The following is a 19,521-nucleotide window of genomic DNA, read 5'->3' as shown; positions in this document are numbered from 1 at the left end:
CCTCAGGATCTTAAAGGTTTCAATCAGGTCGCCTCTTACTCTTCTAAATTCCAGTGGATACAAGCCTAACCTGTACAACCTTTTCTCATGAGACAACAAGTTCATTCCTGGTATTAGTTTAATAAACCTTCTCTGAACTGCTTCCAGCACATTTACATCTTTCTTTAAATAAGGAGGCCAGTACTGTTCACGATACTCCAGATGTGGTCTCACAAGCACCCTGTACAACTGAAGCATAACCTCCCTACTTTTGTAATCAATTCCTCTCACAATAATCTTTACTCCTATACTTAAATCCTCTTGTAATAAAGGCCAACAGACCATTTGCCTTCTTAATTGCTAGCTGTACCTGCATGTTAGCTTTCAGTGACTCATGAACAAGGACACTCTTTGAGATCCAACACTTCCCAGCCTCTCACCGTTTAAGAATTATGCTGTTTTTCCTACTAAAGTGGGTAACCTCACATTTATACACATTGTATTCCATCTCCCAAATCTCTGCCCACTCACAGCTTCTTCGAATACCCCTTAAGCGTCTTTGTATCCTCCTCACAACTCACACTTCCATCTGGCTTTGTGTCATCTGCAAACTTGGAAATATTACATTTAATCCCCACATCCAAATCACTGATATAGATTGTGAATACCTGGGGCCCAAGCATTGGCTTGCGGTACCCCATTAGTCACGGCCTGCCAACCTGAAAATGATCCATTAATTCTTACTGTTAACCAGCTTTCAATCCATGCCAGTATACTTCCCCTTGTGACTAAAATATAATTATTTTCATAATATTTTTCTGGTTTATTGTGAAGTAGGTCTGTGGGGATAAGTACTGGTGGTTCTGTCTATGTGATTCAATTACATTTGGAGTCAAGTAGACTGTCAGCTTGAAATCATCAAAAGAAGCTAGCTGTAGAAATGTGCTTGACATGCTAATGAGTAAACATGGATGCTGGTTTAGCATGTAAGGTGTGAAAGGAATTCGCATTTTTAGATAAATGAAGGGGTTGTTGAGTTTCAAAGGGATGTAAGTCTGTTTACAACTAGCCAGGTAAGCAAGGCTAAGGAGCGTATTTATTTTTCCCAAAGGTTACTGACAATATTGGCAACATGAAAGTTTTGAGATTACGAGGAAGATATAGTTTCAAAGACATATGGAACAATAAAATTTACATATTAAAGAGAGGGAAACACATATAAAGGAGAATGAAAGGCTATGTGAGAGAAGACCATGTAAGATCTAACAGCTGTGTGTGAAACAGCCTTCAAGAAGCCTCCAGTCATTTGTGCCTAAGTCTGCTATATAAAGTAACTGAAGTTGGAGACACCCATTTGGAATTCCACGATCAAGTGGGTATTGTGTTAACTTGCTAATTTTGTTTCAAATCTAAAATCTATTTTGGACTGTTGCCTTAAAGGGGGTGTATAACCAGGAGTCAGGTTAATTAGGAATTTTAGGATTTGTTATGGTAGTAAGTAATTGTAGTCTTATATATGTGCTTGAAATCTTTTATTTTGCTAATAAATATTTTAATTTGATTTTTTAAATCTCTAAAGGTCTTGATGTATTCATTACTTCTAAATTCAGTACACACATCTTCTCATAATGAATAAAAATTGTAAGACTGTTGTGATAGCACGACCAAGTTTCCCTTGTGGATTTGGTCTGGCACACATCATCTGCCACGTCATAACACCCCTAATCCCATGTGCTCTAATTTTGTTTACTAACCTCTGTGGGACCTTATCAAAAGTTTTCACATCCACTGGTTCTCCCTCATCTATCCTGCTAGTTACATTCTCAAAAAAACTCCAGCAGGTTATGTTAAACATGATTTCCCTTTCATAAATTCATGTTGGCTCTGCCCAATCCTACCATTATTTTCTAAGTGTCCTGTTATCACATCCTTTATTATAGATTCCAGCATTTTCCGTACAGCTGATGTTAGGCCTGTAAGTTCCTCATTTTCTCTCTCCCTCCTTTCTTAAATGGTGGGATTATATTTGCTACTGCAAATATGCTGACTGTACAGAATCACAGCAGCAACCATGGTAAAGATTGCTTGATAAAAACCTAAGGAAAAGGAATTAAATTCAGCCTTTTTTTAAATTTTGGTAATCACAGAAAGCTCCTATGGGTTTCAATGGTAGGGGAAGTTGTCCATCAGGAACGCAGCTCCAGATCTGAAGGCATGGCACAGTACTGCTCTACAAGGTTCATTCTGTTTCTTAAATATTTTTAAAAATTCTCTCTCCCTTCATCAATTAAGGTCATACCTGGTGTGGTCATTGGATCCTGAACAAAGTATGTGCCCAAGGGGGTGCCAGGCCAGGCTCCAGATCATTCCTTCATGAGCCATTTCCATTCCTCCAACCTCCTTCTCCACACTGCAATCAGATACACCCATAAACAGAGTTTGGCCAGACTTGTTTAAAATACAATAGCAGAGCATGGGCTAGATCAGCAAACATTACAAAAGAAAATACTGGTCTCATCAAGGTTTTCATCAAGTCTGGCACACAATGTGGACTGTTGCAGCCAAAGTTGTGTATCTTAGCTGACAAGTGGTTACAGTATATTCAGACCCGCCTAGGAAAGCTATACATGGGCCTCATCGCCCGCTGAGAAAAGTCAAAAGGACAGGAAAATAATCAAAACACATTTGTTTGGAATGTTATTTGTTACATGCCCTGTACACAGACCACATTTCCAGATTTTACTCACCCCACGTGCCAGAACAGCAAAGAGCCATCAGATCCCCCACTCGCAAACAGCCCTTCATGCACTGGGTGCCAAGCCACAGCTGTGAACAGAGAGAAGTACGAGTTAAAGAAAGGACACAGATTTAAATCATTTTACACTGAGATGCAGCTGTTCTACGACACAAGCTTAATCTTACTGCAACAATTCAGGGGATTTTTATTTAACTTTCCAATTTACATAGATAAGATAAAATGTGATTTAAAAATTGGCTTCAAATAGCTCGATCTTTAAGAGAGATCTTTGTCTACTGTATAAAACTGAGCAGACCCATCTTCACTTTGGATGAGAAACCGCTGGCGCCAACGCCATTTATCAAATTAATTGGGCCAAATTTTGCTTTCCAATATGGCAGTTTCTCTTTATATGTGGTCACGCAGGTTGAGATAGACAAATTCGTAATTCCTAGTGATATGCTTCTTGTGGATAGATAGTAATTGTCCCAACGTTAATACTTTTGATGCGAAAGGTCCATTTTGGAATGAAATCAGTGTCTTAACTGCTTGACTTTAATTAATGGCTGCTCATGAAGTCAAACAGTGTGGCATCAATGAAGGGAATCATTTCTCTAAATATGTCATCAGATCGGGGAGTATGGAATACGTAAGAAATATGCTGTAAAGGGAACAATTTAATTTCTTGTTGTTTGGTTCTATCTTTAGTGTGTTCTTCAGTATCTGTATTAATAACTTGGTGTGTCTTTCTGCTTCCTGTGTTAGCTTTAGGTTGAACATAATCAGATGTTATTTACCATCTTTCAGAGTGAACAGAACACTGTGGGAATTCCACAAGGTTTCTGACACAGTGTAGTATGGCTAAGGGCTGCTTATAAGCCACATGGGGCCCTATCCCGCTCATGGCATGTATAAGGTTACAGGTTCCAATTCATTGGAGGCTTCGCCTTTCTATGCAAACTACCACTCTGCCATGAGCACAAGTTTCGAGCATTGACAGAAAGCTCAAATGGTAGCATTCACCTCCAGAGATATTGGAACAAGGCTCACATGAATTGTAGTCATTCATTTTGAATTATTAAGATAATCAGGATTCTATAGACCTATTTTTAGACTTTGCATATTGTCATGAACCATCAGATAATACAATAATTCTTCTTGAAAATATGCCAGTTACTCCGTAAGACAGCATTAGAGGCACAATGGCAGCCCTTGTGCTGTCTTAGGGTTCTACTGGAAGCCCCATAAATTCCTTGCATGCTGTATTGGCAATGTCCTACTGATTGCATTGGCACTAACCAATGCTTGTGCAGTCACTGAGGAAAATGCTGACTCTGCATTCGTTAAGGTTCTGCACTGATAGACATTTACATTTGGGATTTTTATTCATGTTCGTAGGTACCATTGCAACATCAGAGTCCTGAAGTTTCAATGTGTCACAACGTGAACTAGAAGCTATTGCTGGAGCCCTTGTGTACTTTGAAGCATTCTGTTTAAGATTTTTACAACTGCATGGAATATAGCTCGGCTGCTGCTGTTATTTTGGACCACTACAACAAGTGGTCCAGTCTGTATGTAATCCTTAGTGGAGCTTGAGGTCTCTTTTTTTACAAAACATTAAGGGAAAACTATTTCCTTCCATCAAAATTGAAACTCAGTCAGGAATACTACTGAGCTTGCCACAAGCTACACGCTTATGGAAGTAATAGGTTCCTGATGGGCAATACAGATATTTATATTGAGGATCAGAGGGATGGGTGCACAACAAGATGCCATTCCCCAAAACCAAGGTTCATTCAGCCAAGACACAATGGTTCAACCAACCAAATTAAACCACAAAAACAAGAAAATGTGCTCCAGAACTACAAATCGATGTCATGGATTCTGTAAAGTTGTAAAAACTAAAGTAAAAATAATAGTTCAACCTAAATGGTCACAAATTCAATAAAAGCTTTGAAAAATATACAGCTTTAACTCAAAATGAAGCAATGCAGTTGTTAGGAACTTATGCTGGTTTTGAGTATGAAAATCTGTAGATGGGTCAACAGAAGCAAAATGTTTCTTTAAAAAGGATTATATACGGGGGGAATAAGTTTTACTAATGGTGGGATGAGGAATAAGGTATATATATGGAACAGCAATAAGGTTATTATAGGGGGCAGGAATAAGTTTTATATGTATGGGCACAGAATAAGATTTATATAAAGGAGTGTGGGAATAAGTATTATGGAATATGATTTAAATATAGGGGTGGGAATTAGATTTATATCCAGGAGGTGGGGATAAAGTTTATATAGGGGGCTGGGAATAGGGTTTATAAACAAAGGTGGAGAATAAGGTTTACATAAAGGGGGCGGGAATAGGGTTTATACATAGGGTGGGGATAAGGCTTACATTAAGGACAGAAATAAGGTTTATACAGAGGTGTGGGGAATTAGGTTTATATGGGGGAGGTATAGTTTATATACTGTTTATACATACAAACATAGAATAAGGTTGAAAGATGTGAAAAATAGAAGGTGGGGAAGCAACGGGAGATGCCCAGTGAGACCTTTGTTCCCTATTCTAGCATCTAACCAACCATCTTTCATTTATAGCTTTCACTCATCTTGTGATCTGGGGAATAAGAAGGAAATGCACGTTATATGGCTTATGCACAGCTCCAAAAGCTCCGAAAGGGACAAGGTTTCTCCCCTTTGGATAATAGTTTATCAATTTGGATATGGAAGTTGAACAGATAAGAATGATGCTCTGCCACCCTTATGATGCAGGGGCTTAGTTCTGGTAGGTCTTATATCTCAACCTCACACTATTTCTGTACATTTGTTGGTTCCATGATGTTGCTGGGCAGGATGTCAGCAAATGTCACGTTAGGATTTCTGCCTGGCCGCAGACTCTTCATTTAAAGACAAAGATTACTGACCTGTCGCCTCTTTTTTGTGACCTCTGAAGACTTGCAGCTCCTCCTTCAAATTACGGATGTCGAACATTTTGCAGAGGTGATCACGCGATGCTGTGAGAAGCCAGTTCCCATTCTGATTCCATTTAACTTCCATCACTGTGTTTTTGTGGGCATGACTGGGGAGAGGTGTCACAATCACCAGGGTATGAATTACTGAAACTTGACACAGATTTAACATTGCAAAGTACACTGAATTTAAACATCATGCCAAATTATTGGCAAGGCAATTCAAAATTTAAGATTTTTCACTGCTGTAACTTCCTCTCTTATAGAGGAAGGATACATTTACAGCACAACAGGAGGCCAATCCCCCCCGTTGTATCTGTGCTAGCTCTGTACTGGAACATTCCCAAAAGCCCTGTTTCTTTTAATGCTTCACATGTTTATCCAAATTCTTCCTTGATAGATATAATGGTCTCAGTTTCAGCCATTCCAAGCTCCTACAACTCATTACATAAGGAAATTTCTCCTAAGATCTCACCTCACTGAAAAATTTTAAGTTGATAACTCCTTAACTGAGTCTGTGACTACAGGAAATAGCCTTTCCCTACTCACATAATTGAATTCCCTTTGTAATTCAAAAAAAAATTGAAGAAATTTCCTCTTGGCCTTTGCTGCTGCATTAGATGTAGCAGCAACATTTCAGGTCTCTCTCCGTAATTAAAGCTTCCCATCGCTGGGAGCCTGTGCCGTTTGATGTCCTTTATCCCATCATAATTAGATACAGTTGTAGGACCCAGCTTCCTTATTCAGCACAACCCTATCCTCCCTGTGTGATGAAAAGTGTTCCCCATTTCCCCCCCCCACCAACTTTAAGAGGATCCTTAGAGCTTGCCTTTCATTGTACTCTTCCTTCTGGGAGCCTCCTCTGCTATAGGTAATAAAGGTCTGCCAGGCTGCCTCGTTGGCCCCACTAACACCATGTTTGCCGGGTTCCTCTGATTCAACATCAGGCTTTATGTTTTCTACACTCCTGTTCTTCTACATACATCCCCTTCACCGGCCTTGGATCTAGTAGTATCTGCAGAGGTTTGCCCTTTCTCCCAGGCACCATGCTGTCTACAGAACTTAACTTCCTCTATTCTGCCTTGGGTAGCATGAGGTTCCAGGGCTCCTGTCTCTCCTCTTGCATCAGGTGCTGTGCCCTATTGCCTCCACACTATATGTTCCTCAGAGCTCCAGTTCACACCCCAGTCACTGTAGCAATCAAAACCACAGAGAAGGGATGCAGGGGAAGAAGGAGGTTACTGCTTTGGAACATTTTTATGAGGTTTCTCAAGGAAAAAAATCACAAGATGCTTATATAAGAATGACTATAACTAAGCAGCAGTCTGAGCTGACAGATTTTCTTGAGTTCTTACAATGCCCATCAGGGCCTAAATTATATAAATTGATTTGAAATTGACTTTTTTTTTGGATTGAGAATTATAATAACTCTAGTTGACTCAGTAAAAAATAATCAATAAATAGGGCACTGGGCTGCAGACTCCATTGGAACAGACCTAAGTGATATATAATACACCAGCAGAATTGGAAATTTTCTTAGTTTGGACTTCATTTTGCAAACTGAGATTCCAGAGCTTGATATGCCTGTTCAGCCTTGATAAAACCACTTCCTTCCTGCTAACATGTTAATTAAGCTGATCCCATGTGTTTGATGGATCATAAACCATTCTGACATTATAATTGTTATTATCTACATTAGAACCATCATCACTTACAGTGTTGCAAGACTCTGACCCGTCTTAGGATCCCAGAATTTGATTGGCTGTTGGCTGTCTTTACTTCCTGACACAACCAATCCCTTGGTAGGATGCCAGTCTACACATTTCACATCAGCACCATGTCCTAGTGGGAGCACAAACACAACTGAACATTATTCAAAGCAAACTGCACTACACTCTTCCCATCATTAAACTGTGCTTTCAAACTCACTCATAAGCCCACATGCCCACTTGATCAGAAATTAGCCAACGCCCATGTGACTTGTCAACCTTTGAATGCACTTCTGTAACTTCCTTTAACCCCACCAATTAAGCAATGGACAGTCCCTCTATGGAAGTAATGCACTCAGCAGCTAAGTCCCAGCACTCTGCAACCCATATCCACTTACTCAGCTCAGCAAGTAACTCTATTCGTCCCTCAGCAATGCAGACAAGTGCTTCACAAGCCGTGCAAACCCAGCAGCCCTACATCCCTAACTCAGCTAAACAAATAACTCTAACCCAACATTCACCAACACATACCGCTTCACAAATGCTTGGCAACCAATATCACCAACACTATATATACCTTATCCCAGCTCAGAAGTTCATAATCTTACTTTATCACTCAACAGCAAACACACATTATTTCACACACAACCCAACACTTGACACCCTACTGCACAACAGGTGGGCAGAGAACTCGCTTCTGCAATTTTGGAAATGGTGCTCTTTGCTTTCTTTCCACTTAATCTAAGTGTACAGAGGCTAACTGTAATACCCCTACCACTGGTCCAATTGAGTTCACTACACTAATCACAGGCTCAGGATCTGTATGCTCAGTTACGAATTTCATTGAGAAACCAGAATTCCCAAAGGCAATCTTGTGTGATAGTTATTTAAAGCAGGAAATAATATGAATGTTTCATTTAATTAGGTCACAAGGTGCGTGAAGTCTATAAGTGAAAGACAGGTTGGTTATATGGAGTAGGGAAACAAGGTATCACTGAACATACCCCTTTTGACCATTAGCCCCCTTCTATTTGTCAAATACGTATCATCTCTCAGTGACATTATCTGTAAGCACGCAGCTTTACTTTTCTACTTTCACCCTTGACTCCATGGCTGTTGCTGTGCTGCTCATGGTGCTGTGCCTTTTCAACATAAAGTGAATGAGCCAGTATTTCCTCCAATTAAGTCATGGCAAGATCACCAACTCTTATCGACTTGCAACAGAAACTGTGCAACCTCATGCAATATTCCACTTCCCTCATTGGCTATTTGCATAAGCTTAAAACAACAGTGCATATGGATATCCTGCTCAACACCTGAACTGAGCTTCAAACCCCACACCGGTCCAGCAAAAGACCATCTTTTCCTATGTCCAATATATCAAGTGCTTCCAGCCCTCTCTCTGTTTCCAACACCATCCTACCTGAACTCCCAAGCTCCAGCATAAACCAACTTCAACTCAAGCAGAAGAATTCTGGCATTCACATCTAACCCCCACTCATCAATCACTGCAGTCTTTGACATGCTCCACTGGCTCTCAGTTCTCCAGCATGTTGAACTCAAAATCTTTATGCTCATTTGCATGGTCTTACTGCACCCCACCTCTTCAACCTTCTCCAGCTTTTATTTTTGAGTTTGCATCCTCTGCTCTTCCACACCCAGACTACTGTTTGTTCATTCACTCTCCGTGCTTCACAATTGGTAGCAGAGCCTTCAGGCATCAAAGCCCTTCCTCTTGTGCATCTTTCCCCACCTTCAAAAGCCATCTCCTGACTTTCCTCTTCGGTCACACTCCCAGCCATCCTTCCTAACCACTCCCAGTTTCTTTCGATTTCCAGTCCACTCCCATTAAAGAAAGACTTGCATTTTTATATTGCCTTTCATAACGTCAGCATGCCGAAAGCCCTGGGCAGCCAATGAGTTACTTTTGACGTTTAGTCACTTTTATAATGTAGGAAACATACCAGCCAATTTGTGCAGAACAATCTTCTGCAAACAGCAATGCGATATTCTGTTTTACTGATGTTGGTTGAGCGTTAAATATTGGTCAGGACACTGGGGAGAACTCCCCTGCCTTCTTCAAATAATGCCATGCAATTTCTTACATCTACTGCAGAGGGAAAATGGAACCTTGGTTTAAAGCCTTTTCTGAAAGACAGCACTCCCTTAGTACTGCGCTGGAATAACAGTCTAGATTATGTCCTCAAGACCCTGATTTGGTCTTGAACCTACAATCATCTGATTCAGAGGCAATGGTGCTACCAACTGAGTCACAGCTATGAAGTTGTGAAGTGCGTTCAATGTTTGCTATGATAACTCTCAGTTATTAGTACACGAGACAATTTCGAGTTTTAAAATTTTTTTTGTCCTCTTTTCTTTGCCTTCTAATCCAGTTTAAGATTGGATCATTCAATTAGCATGTATTTCTACAACACTCCTGATGAAACACATGACTTGCAGGAAATTGGGGACAAATGAAGGACTTTTAAAGCAGGGGGTAGATTTGCAGGACAGATATTTATGGAATAAATTCCATGAATTGGTACATGACAACTGAAAGAACAGTCACCAATGGTGCTGCAGGAGAAAGGAATAAACCAATAGCTAAGGGATGGAAGATGTGTACAGGGATGTACAGCTGAGATCGGTGCTTTGTAGAAAAGCTATATGTTGACTTATACTCAGTTCCTGTTTCAATCAATTCTATTCTCTCCCCAGCTTAAACCTACCATATTTCTCAATAAAAATGTGCCTGGAGAAGTGGATGCAAGGGGTTAGTGAGGGGTTAATGAAACTGTGGTTTTACCGAAGACACAATATGACTGAGAGGGACTAGAGCTGCTAGACTTTGTGGAGGAGAGGAACAATTCCAAGATAATGATTCATTGAGGCCTTTTGTACAGAAGCTGCTCATGTTAGATCATAAAGTTCCTTGTTTTAATTTTTTTTAAATAAAATATAGAGTCAGTCTTATACTAAATCAATAGGGGTTTATTTTTAACAAAGTTTGAATGCAAGTTCGAGACTTTGAATTAGTAAAATTTTAGGTGACTAAAACAACAGTTGGATAATGTTTCTGTGATGTAATTTGAAATAAGTGGAATAAAAGGCAGTATCAAACAGGTCTCACACACACACACCACAAAATATAGAATACAAAGGATTTAACATGATGACAGTGTGCAAAACTCATGTTTTACCAGTAGGAACAAGAAGCAAGCTTATTCTCTACCCAGAAGGGTAAGGATTACCTGCTGTGAAAGTATAGAGGCATTTGTGGGAATTTAGTTTAGTATTTTTGCTTTTATTTTATAGTCACCTAACCATTCAGAAGAGCAGGACACTGCATTATGAACCTCTACACAGCCCAGCACCATGTGGATGTGCCAGCAGCTATTGTGTTTCAATGGAATGAAAATTAAAGGTTTCTTTTTCAAAAGACAATCAGCTTAACTGATTACCAGGTTAGTACTGGTGAAACACAATGCACACAATGAAAGTGAATTCCCTCTCTTTCCCGCTCACACACAAGTGTAAGAAATTAAAACATTTACCTTTTCTAATAGTCAACACTTTGTTTAATTGAACTATTAACATAAGGAAAGACTCTCAGTTAAAGAAGACAGAACAAGTATGTAATTAATCATTTTTCTTCATTGTCCTTTTTAAAAACGAGTTGATAGCAAACTTTACCTCAAAGTGTCTGAAATTTGTTCTCCAGCTTCTCAAATAATTTTTTAAAAGGAAACTGAGCATAAACTGCCAGGAGCTTAAGAAAAATATTCCATCAGTGCTACTGACTAACCAGTACTGATAATCCTGAAAAATTAGTTGCTATGTAATCCAAATTCAGTTTACAGCATTACACTCATGAGCAAAGATACCAAGTCCAAGGCCAAGATTTAGAGAGAGGCTAAAGTCAAGTAAAAGCTTTAAAGAAGACATTTAGACACAAAAGACTATTCAATATTTACATTTAAATATGCTATTCTGAAATATGTAAATTTTGATTAAAAAATTTGATCTCCTATTCTGGATAATACTAATTTTAGTTAGTGAGGAAAAAATGTCAACCAAGGTAGGGTTCTATGTGGGTAGAAAAGGTGTATATTGGTAACAAGTCATAAGCAAAATATGTATGTGCGTGTAGTGGGAGTTAGTGAGACACAGGCCGAAAGACACAGAGCAGGTCACTGATACACATTCATAATTTTGCTGGGACCACAAAAATGGAAGGCATGTCCTGAAATAAAGCAGTAACAGGCACCTTTCCCTGATGACTTAATGAGTTTATCCACTGAGGAACTGAGCCATAGGCTAGGATAGGGGTTCCCAAACTGTGGTTCATGAACTGCAGTCAGGTTGCAGGACAGGTAATTGGGGTCGCAAGCTCCAAGGCAACAATGACATTTGTGGAGCAGAGACTCAGATTTGATAGCCTTGGAATTGACTGTGAGGTCCCTTTTAATGTGCACAGTTTTGTTACCTGTGGGTGTGGCCTAATCGAATGAGCTCTGGGCCTAATCACTGACACCAACAGAGCTTGCAAAATGGTAGGTGTCTTAGCTATTTTTTTGTGCCCAAATGCCTACTGTTTGAACTCCCACCCTGCTCAACAACTCTTCCCTCTGCACCCCACCACCAACCCGACAATTTTAACTCTGGGGTCACACCAGGTGTCAAGCATCAAATCACTGGACTAGGAAGATCCCAGGGCCGATTCCCAGTCAGCGCTGTTAGCTGTTCTTGGGTCAGACAACAGAAATTCTGTACCGAAGCCAGTGATACTTAGTAGAAGTGCATGCCAATAGCCTCCACATTAATCCATTGCCTGCTGAATAATTTCTTGACACAAAAGAATGTGAGATATGGTAATACAGTGCATATGGTACAGGGCTAGTAGCCCGGAGGTCATGACTTCAAATCAAACTATGGCAAGTTGTGAAATCTGCCAATTTTTCAGCTAGCCCCAGAGGTATTGATGTGGATAACAAACTGGTTCGCCAATGTCCTTTAGGGAAAGGAACCATTCACAGCTATATTGTATGCAGCTGGTTGACTTTTAATACCCTCTGAATTGGCCTAGCAAGCCACTCAAATGTAAAACAATCACTCGACAATAAATGCAACCTTGTCAGCGTCACTCACACCCTGGGAACAAATTTAAAAAACATGTTGGTAAGATGCGAAAGGTTGCCAGATGGTGGTGAACTGCACCTTGGCACAGAACCAATACATACAGAAAAGAGGAAAACTGGCAACAAAACAGGAATATGCCAAAAGAAGGTTTCAAAGCGATGAGATTTACAACAGTGTGCAACACGAACTGTCTGGTCTTCTAATGATGATTCTAGTCACCTCTCAGTTCAAAGGTAAGGAAGAAGTGTGCTAAGAGCTGTGGCTAAAGACAGGCTGCATTACATTTTTACATCCAAACTATTAAGTATTGGAAGTATGTCAGCTGAGTTAGGAGACTGCCCAAAACTTATAAAGACATGGAATTATTTTTCAATGAATGCTTGCAAATAAAGCCATCAGAATGGAAGGAAATTGCATTAGAGAAACCGGAAATAGTTATTCTCCTGGCGCCATTTCGGAACTCCATAAGGGATATGCCAGTGTCAGAGCTTTACAGTACTCTTCTATTGGAGAAATCAAACTCTGCCAAGGATGTTCAATATACTACTTCTCAATGTACATCAGCAGGACCAATTTCCATTATATGAGAAGACACTAGTATACAGCAACTGATTAGACCAATTTTATTTTTAGCGGCACGGGGTTCCAGGGGTTTTCCTCACATTTTGGGGCTGCAATCCACAATTCCATTTGGTATACATCACAACAATGCATCAGCACAGGTAAACTTGTCAAAACACAAGTACGAATAGAAAGGATATTACAGATTAATACCCTTCTATAAAATGGGGATGGACATATGGGATTTCTCTTTAAACACTTGGTGCCATAAATAGCCATCTTGGCCCAGCAGTCTTTCCTGCTCCTTCTATACGCTTAATGGCCTTGATTAGAATCATACCAGAGGAAGCAACAGAGATGGAGTTAAACAATAGGCAGTTGGAACACAAAATAATCAGGAAGAGAGAAAGAATTCTAAATAGAAATGAACCACATTCAAATGAAGGAAAACCATATCTATGGTGGGCAATCTAACATTCTGTCAACCTCCCAGGTAAATGAACTACGCAGAAGTAAAACAAAATACCGGAGATGAAAAATTCTCCGACTTCCCGTTAAACCTTGTTCAGAGAATTGGCAAGGTGCAAGTCTTCAGATCAACTCAACAATGTTTAGTTAAAGCATAAGCCCTGTATGTGTGGGGTGTTTTTGCAGATGATATTAACACAAATCATTTTGTTCTGTCACCAGCCTTGAGTTTATCACTGCTACTTAAGACTAAGGTCATCTCCTACCAGAAACCATGCGCCTTGGGTGCCAGCTTCCATCTTGCTTCCTTGCACTTCTGGCTGCTCTTTCAGGCCAAGTCAGGTGATAAAGAGCCTTGGTTTCCTCCTCAAACACGAGCTGAGCTTCAGACGACACATCTAGTCTATCCACATTGCTTTGCCTGCCTGTCTTTATCTTCCATACCACCAAAACCTTTATCCCCACCTTTTGTAACTATCCAACTTGACCTGTCCCCAATTCCTTCTACCTCAACTCTACCTTAAATAAACTTTAACCCTCCAGAACTTGGTCTTATCCTAACCGCACTATGTTACTCCTGTCCTCAATGACCGCCATTGGCTTCTCCCTCCCAATGTGTGGACCTAAAAATCCATCTGTTCAAATCCCTCCATGGCCTCACGCCCTCCGCATGCACACAATTTATGTAATCTTACACAACTCTACGTCCCAATATGCACCTTCCAATCTTCCAATTCTGGTCTCGAAGGCAGTATAAAAATATAAAAGTTATTTCCTACAATACTGCTCCCAAAAAAAGTAACTGCCTTCCCTCTAAATAAAATACTGTGGCGCTGTGATCAACAAAATAGATGTTTCAAAAGAAGAGGTATGCAAAATCAGATAAGCAGCACCGTGATAAGATAAATGAAATTCGAAGGCAACAATTACAGACGTTACCTCATAATTACCCTACCCAAGTGCAAAACAAGACAATTAATCCTTGCAAGCTAAAATGCATGGAGATTGGGTTAAAAAGTACTGGTGCAATGTTATGGGTGAAATGATATATTTCTGTGCTGTAACAGCCTTAGATTCGAAGAACCAGATTGCTGTTGGGCTTTAAAAAATGTCAGATATCAATCATGAAATGGGATGTCAATTGATTACAAATTGGCATTCAACACGGTATTGTAGCAGTGATCATTTAACTAAACTAGCAATCCAGATGCTTGGATTAATAATCTGGTGATACGAGTTCAAATCCCACCATGGCAAATAGTGAATTTGAATTTAGTTAATTAAATAAACTTGGAATTAAAAAGTTAGCGCTGGTAAAGATGGCCATGAAGCAGATAGATTGTTATAAAGCCCCAACTTGTTCATCAATGCCCTTTGGGGAAGGAAACCTATGGTTCTGACCTGGTCTAGCCTACATGCTGTGGGTCTGGAGTCAACAATGTGGTTGGCGCTTGACAGCTCTCTGAAATAGCCTAGCAGGCTACTTAGCTGTATCAAACCACTACAAAAAAAACTACAGAGGTTCAAAAACTTCTGGCCCCATCAGCAACAGCCACATCCTATTAAAGAATAAACAAAAGGGAAATTTCTCACCAGTGGCACATAGCTGGCAATATGATTCCCAGTGAGCTACAAGGAAAAGCCCTCAACTGTAAGTAAACTGGAATAGCTAGAATACCTCACTCTAATAGATTGCAGCCTTGCTGCTGACAATATAATAACCTTTCTTCACAGTATTATACCCTTTTAAGGTGATAGTTTTCAGCAGAAAGAAAGCCAAACCACTTTGCTGGAGGAAGATGCAGTAATACTGGTTGCTTAAGGCTGCCATGAGAGCCATGCTGTCAAATTTGAGAAGCTCCATGCCACTTTAAACTTTACAGCTGTGATAGCAGATTCTATCTGTGGGGTGTCTATAAATGCTCAAAGCAAGAAAACCCAGCAACTGAATTGCCCTCACCCTGCAAGATATTAATCAATGTCATCTGATCTTGCAAATCCTAGACAGGAGGGCAAATGCATCTACCAACCATCGGTCTTTACAGGACAGAGGCTATTTAGTTCTATAGCTCAATTACCCTGACAGCTCTAATAAAATTTAGGTTAACATCATATTTTGCAGCATGGCCATGAGATATGGGTGACATATATTCCAGGTAATTGTATTAACTGAAAATAATCCGAACCATCGTTACTGCAGACTCCATGTTTGACAGGAAGAGTCTTCCACTGAGGCCAGCTCATCTACAATGACATTCTGTACCCTTAAGGGTTAGAAGATCTTAACAACAATAGCTTCTCCAAAATGACTATTCAAAATACTATGATAGCGAGGCTTTCTGCACAATTCTCATCAATTCATCAATAAGCGGTTGTTCATTAAGTATACAGCAGCTAAATAAACTGCTCAACACTTGAGACCATTAATGTGCCAAGACTTGTGTCTCTTAGGTCCATGCTCCTGAAGAACAACCATCCCGTAAAAGAAGTCATCACCAGGTCAAGAAAAAAGAGGGAGAAGTCGACTATTCAATCACATTCTAAATATTAGTTATCTCACAACATGTTCCTGGTTGATCTATGTTCTAGCACAACAGAGACTTTTCAATGAGGTGGTGAACAGGTAGTTTGGTACTATGGAAATGTCACAGTGGAATTTGTTTCTCCTACCAAGTCAAGGAAACATTTCAGATGGCTGGTCTAATGAAAGTGAGACAGATGAACTTGAATTTTCACAAAGCATTCGACAAAGGTTTACATTAGAAGTTGTAGATGATGATTAAGGTCATGGAATCAATTATAATATTGCTAACTGGAATAAAAATGGCTTAGAGGACAAAGCACGTGATACTTAATGGGAAAAGCCCTCGCGGCAGTAGCAGTGGCCCATGGAGTCCCAGAAGGATTTGCTCTGCTTCAAATTTTGCATAAATGATGTGACGAATACTTCCAGCAAAATTCAACTTGCTAATGAAACCAAGTTATATGGTAAAAAACAGGGCAGTTAATGCTGTACTAATCTTTAAAAGAAATATTACACCGGATAAATATCTCATCAAATATACAGAATGCCAAATACTCATTGTACCAGGGTTCTGGTGAAACCATGGAAAAGTAACAGATATTTGGAAATTTTCCTCAACATTGTTTTTTTTCTGGGCGGGGAGGAGAAACATTGTCGAACCTGCTCTCAGATTGGGTGGAGTTCATGATGAAGCAGGCTATACATGGTCCATAGCAGAAGTAGGATTGTTGAAACAAATGGCCATTTTTGGGTGTCTCTAACTTTGCATTCTGAAATCAGATGTGAAACTAACCTATTAACATTGAAGGAACTCTTTCCTCTGAAGTGTAGGCAAATGATCAACCTTGTGACAGAAATCATTTCAGGAAAGTTCTGCTAGCCTCCATGGGTATTTAATGTGCTTCCCCAGTTCATTTCCATTTACTTCTTCAGGTGTTCACTGAAACTTTCCAGCCTCATGTGAAATACATTCTGAAAGAGATAGTTTCCTTAAAAGGGATGCTGGGCTCTGCTATTGTGCATCTGCTATTGAAACCTTGTTTATGGAGCTATATATAGGCTGAAGTCTGCAACTCATTAAGTGTAGCTATCACAAAAGGTCTACGACAACATGTGGTAAGCCACCTTAGTTGGATTGATTTGTGCCATTTGTCAATGGATGAATTTAATCCAACTGATTTTGCAAATTTCCATGTGTAGTTTGGGCAGAAGAAAAACTTTTGCAAAGCTCTGGGCAACCTGATGATAGAAACTTAAACTGAAACAGACTTTTAACACAATGCAACCTTGAAGGAAAACAAACTGCAGAAAACTTCTAATGTATAGCAACAAACTGAACTGCTGACAAACTCAGGTTTGGTACCAGAACAAGGTAGAAACTATCGATAAACTATTGCTTTGGCACTATGTTAAGTGTCTAAAATGGTTCTCCCCATTTGGTTAATAGCCTATTAATTTTGATACTCTTTCGAGTTATCAACAGTCACAGATTGCAACTCTTTTGAGTACAATCACAGTTCTTGGTTTCCGGGAGTGGGACATGAACCCACAACCCTCTGATTCAAAGGCGAGGGTGCTATGAACTGAGCCACAGCTGACACCTCCTCCTATTAATTTTGATGTGGAGCTGGAACAAATAAGCAATAAAATAATAGGCACAGAGGTCATTGGATTGTATTAATAAGAAAACAGAATAGCATAGGATAAAAGTCCTGGTGCGCATACAGGCCATGCGCTTCTGTTCAATTTCCTACTTGCTGGTCCGTTCAGGTTAAATTTTGTGGTCTGGAGGTTTGGAAAGTCCACTCGTAGTGCTGTTTCCACAATGAATAAATCCCAAATCAGAACAAAATCTGTTAGTACTGGCAGCTTCAGATCAATGCAAACTAATGGGGACTTTGATTTAAATTTCACATGTGGCCTGCTGGGTCCCATGGCTTTAGCACAAGGGGCCCAGGAAGATAAAAAGCTTGGGTGTCCCAATCAATTTCATTCACCTAATGTATTGAGCTGAACAGCTGGGAAGTCCATCAGAACTGTAAAGCTTTGATAAATACAAAGGAGCAAAAATTAAGTGTTAATGTCCTGGCATTGGCTGGAGAAAGGCTGATAAGAAGAAAGTACGTTCCCTTCACTCATGATTAAAACATCAGGGTTGACTACTTCATATCTCAGGAAAGTGAAGTTCTTTTTTTAAAAATGGGTCATGATTTTCAAACCAACATTAGCCATGGTTCAATTGGTAGCACTCTGGTTGAGTCAGAAGATTGTGGGTTCACGCCTTACTCCAGGGACTTGAGCATATAATGTAGGATGTAGGCCAGCACTTCAATGTGGTACTGAGTGAATGTGGCATGATCAGAAATATTGCATTTTGAATGAGTCATCAAACCAAGGCCCTGCCTGCCTGGTGAGGTGGATGTAAAAGATCCTATGGCACTATTTGAAGAAAAGCAGGGGAGTTCTCCCAGTGTCCTAGTCAATATTAATCTGCCAATCAATACCTAAATACAAATCATAAAGCGCAAGAGTCCCATTTGTATCTGTGCTGGCTCTAAATTACTCCCACTCCCCAGAGCCCCACAAAGTTTTCCATTGCAAATATATATTCAATTACCTTTTGAAAGTTACACTGAAGCTGCTTTCACCACCCTTTCAGACACGACATAACTCGCTGCATTAAAAAATAATTCTCATCTCCTCTCTGGTACTTTTGTCAATTATCTTAAATCTATGCCCTCTGCTTCTAAACCCTCATGCTGGCGGAAGCATTTTCTCCTTATTCATTCTATTAAAACCCCACACAATTTGAAAAAACATTAATTCTCACCTTAACCTTTTCTGCTCTAGGGATAAAAACCCCAACTTCTCTTGTCTCTCTATTTAAATTAAGTTCCTCTTCCCTGGTATCATTCTGTTAAAATTCTTTTGCTTGCACCCTGTCCAACGCCTTGACATCATTCTTAATGTGTGGTGCGCAGAATTGGACACGATACTCTAGCTGAGGCCCTTCCAGTGTTTTGCACTCTGCCTCTACTTATGAAGCCAAGGATACCATATGCTTTTTAACAGCCTTATAAGCTTGTCCTTATAACAGATTACCCAGTCATTTATCTCACTGCTCTTTGTAGGATCCTTCTATGTACAAATTGGCTGCTGTTCCCCCTGCATGACAATAGTGACTACACTTCAGAAGTACTTCATTGGCTGGAAAGCACTTATAACATCCCGAGGTAGTGAAAGGTGCGATACAAACGTCATTGCTTTCTTAGTTTTTAACAGAATGAAAGGCTCTGCGTTTTATTGACCCTCAAGTGTAGTGAGTGTGGACAATTTTGATCTCCAGTTTCTAGGTGTAAATTACATACACACTGTGTAGATAATGTGCTATCAGGGTGGGTGTAGAGAATAGTCACTGATGTACCAGAATGCTCTT

At 39.9% G+C, this 19,521-nt stretch overlaps 1 protein-coding gene across 5 annotated transcripts in view; it reads right to left on the bottom strand.

Moving 5' to 3' along the window:
* Positions 1-19,521, bottom strand: part of wdr33 (WD repeat domain 33) — a 118,489-nt gene that overhangs the window by 30,720 nt on the left and 68,248 nt on the right. For 3 of the 5 annotated variants that reach the window (XM_078563477.1, XM_078563481.1, XM_078563478.1), the window contains exons 8-11: positions 7,400-7,526; positions 5,640-5,794; positions 2,727-2,805; positions 2,279-2,389 (exon numbers count right to left, since the gene is read on the bottom strand). In XM_078563477.1, the coding sequence (XP_078419603.1) occupies positions 2,279-2,389; positions 2,727-2,805; positions 5,640-5,794; positions 7,400-7,526 (472 nt within the window). Of the gene's footprint in view, positions 1-2,278; positions 2,390-2,726; positions 2,806-5,639; positions 5,838-7,399; positions 7,527-19,521 lie in introns of those variants that run through there. The other 2 variants (XR_013579579.1, XM_078563480.1) reach the window with 2 other exon arrangements.

The sequence above is a fragment of the Cetorhinus maximus genome, chromosome 19 (genome assembly GCF_964194155.1).
Source record: "Cetorhinus maximus chromosome 19, sCetMax3.hap1.1, whole genome shotgun sequence".
Lineage (NCBI taxonomy): Eukaryota > Metazoa > Chordata > Chondrichthyes > Lamniformes > Cetorhinidae > Cetorhinus > Cetorhinus maximus.
This window is presented reverse-complemented; position numbering and strand designations above follow the sequence as displayed.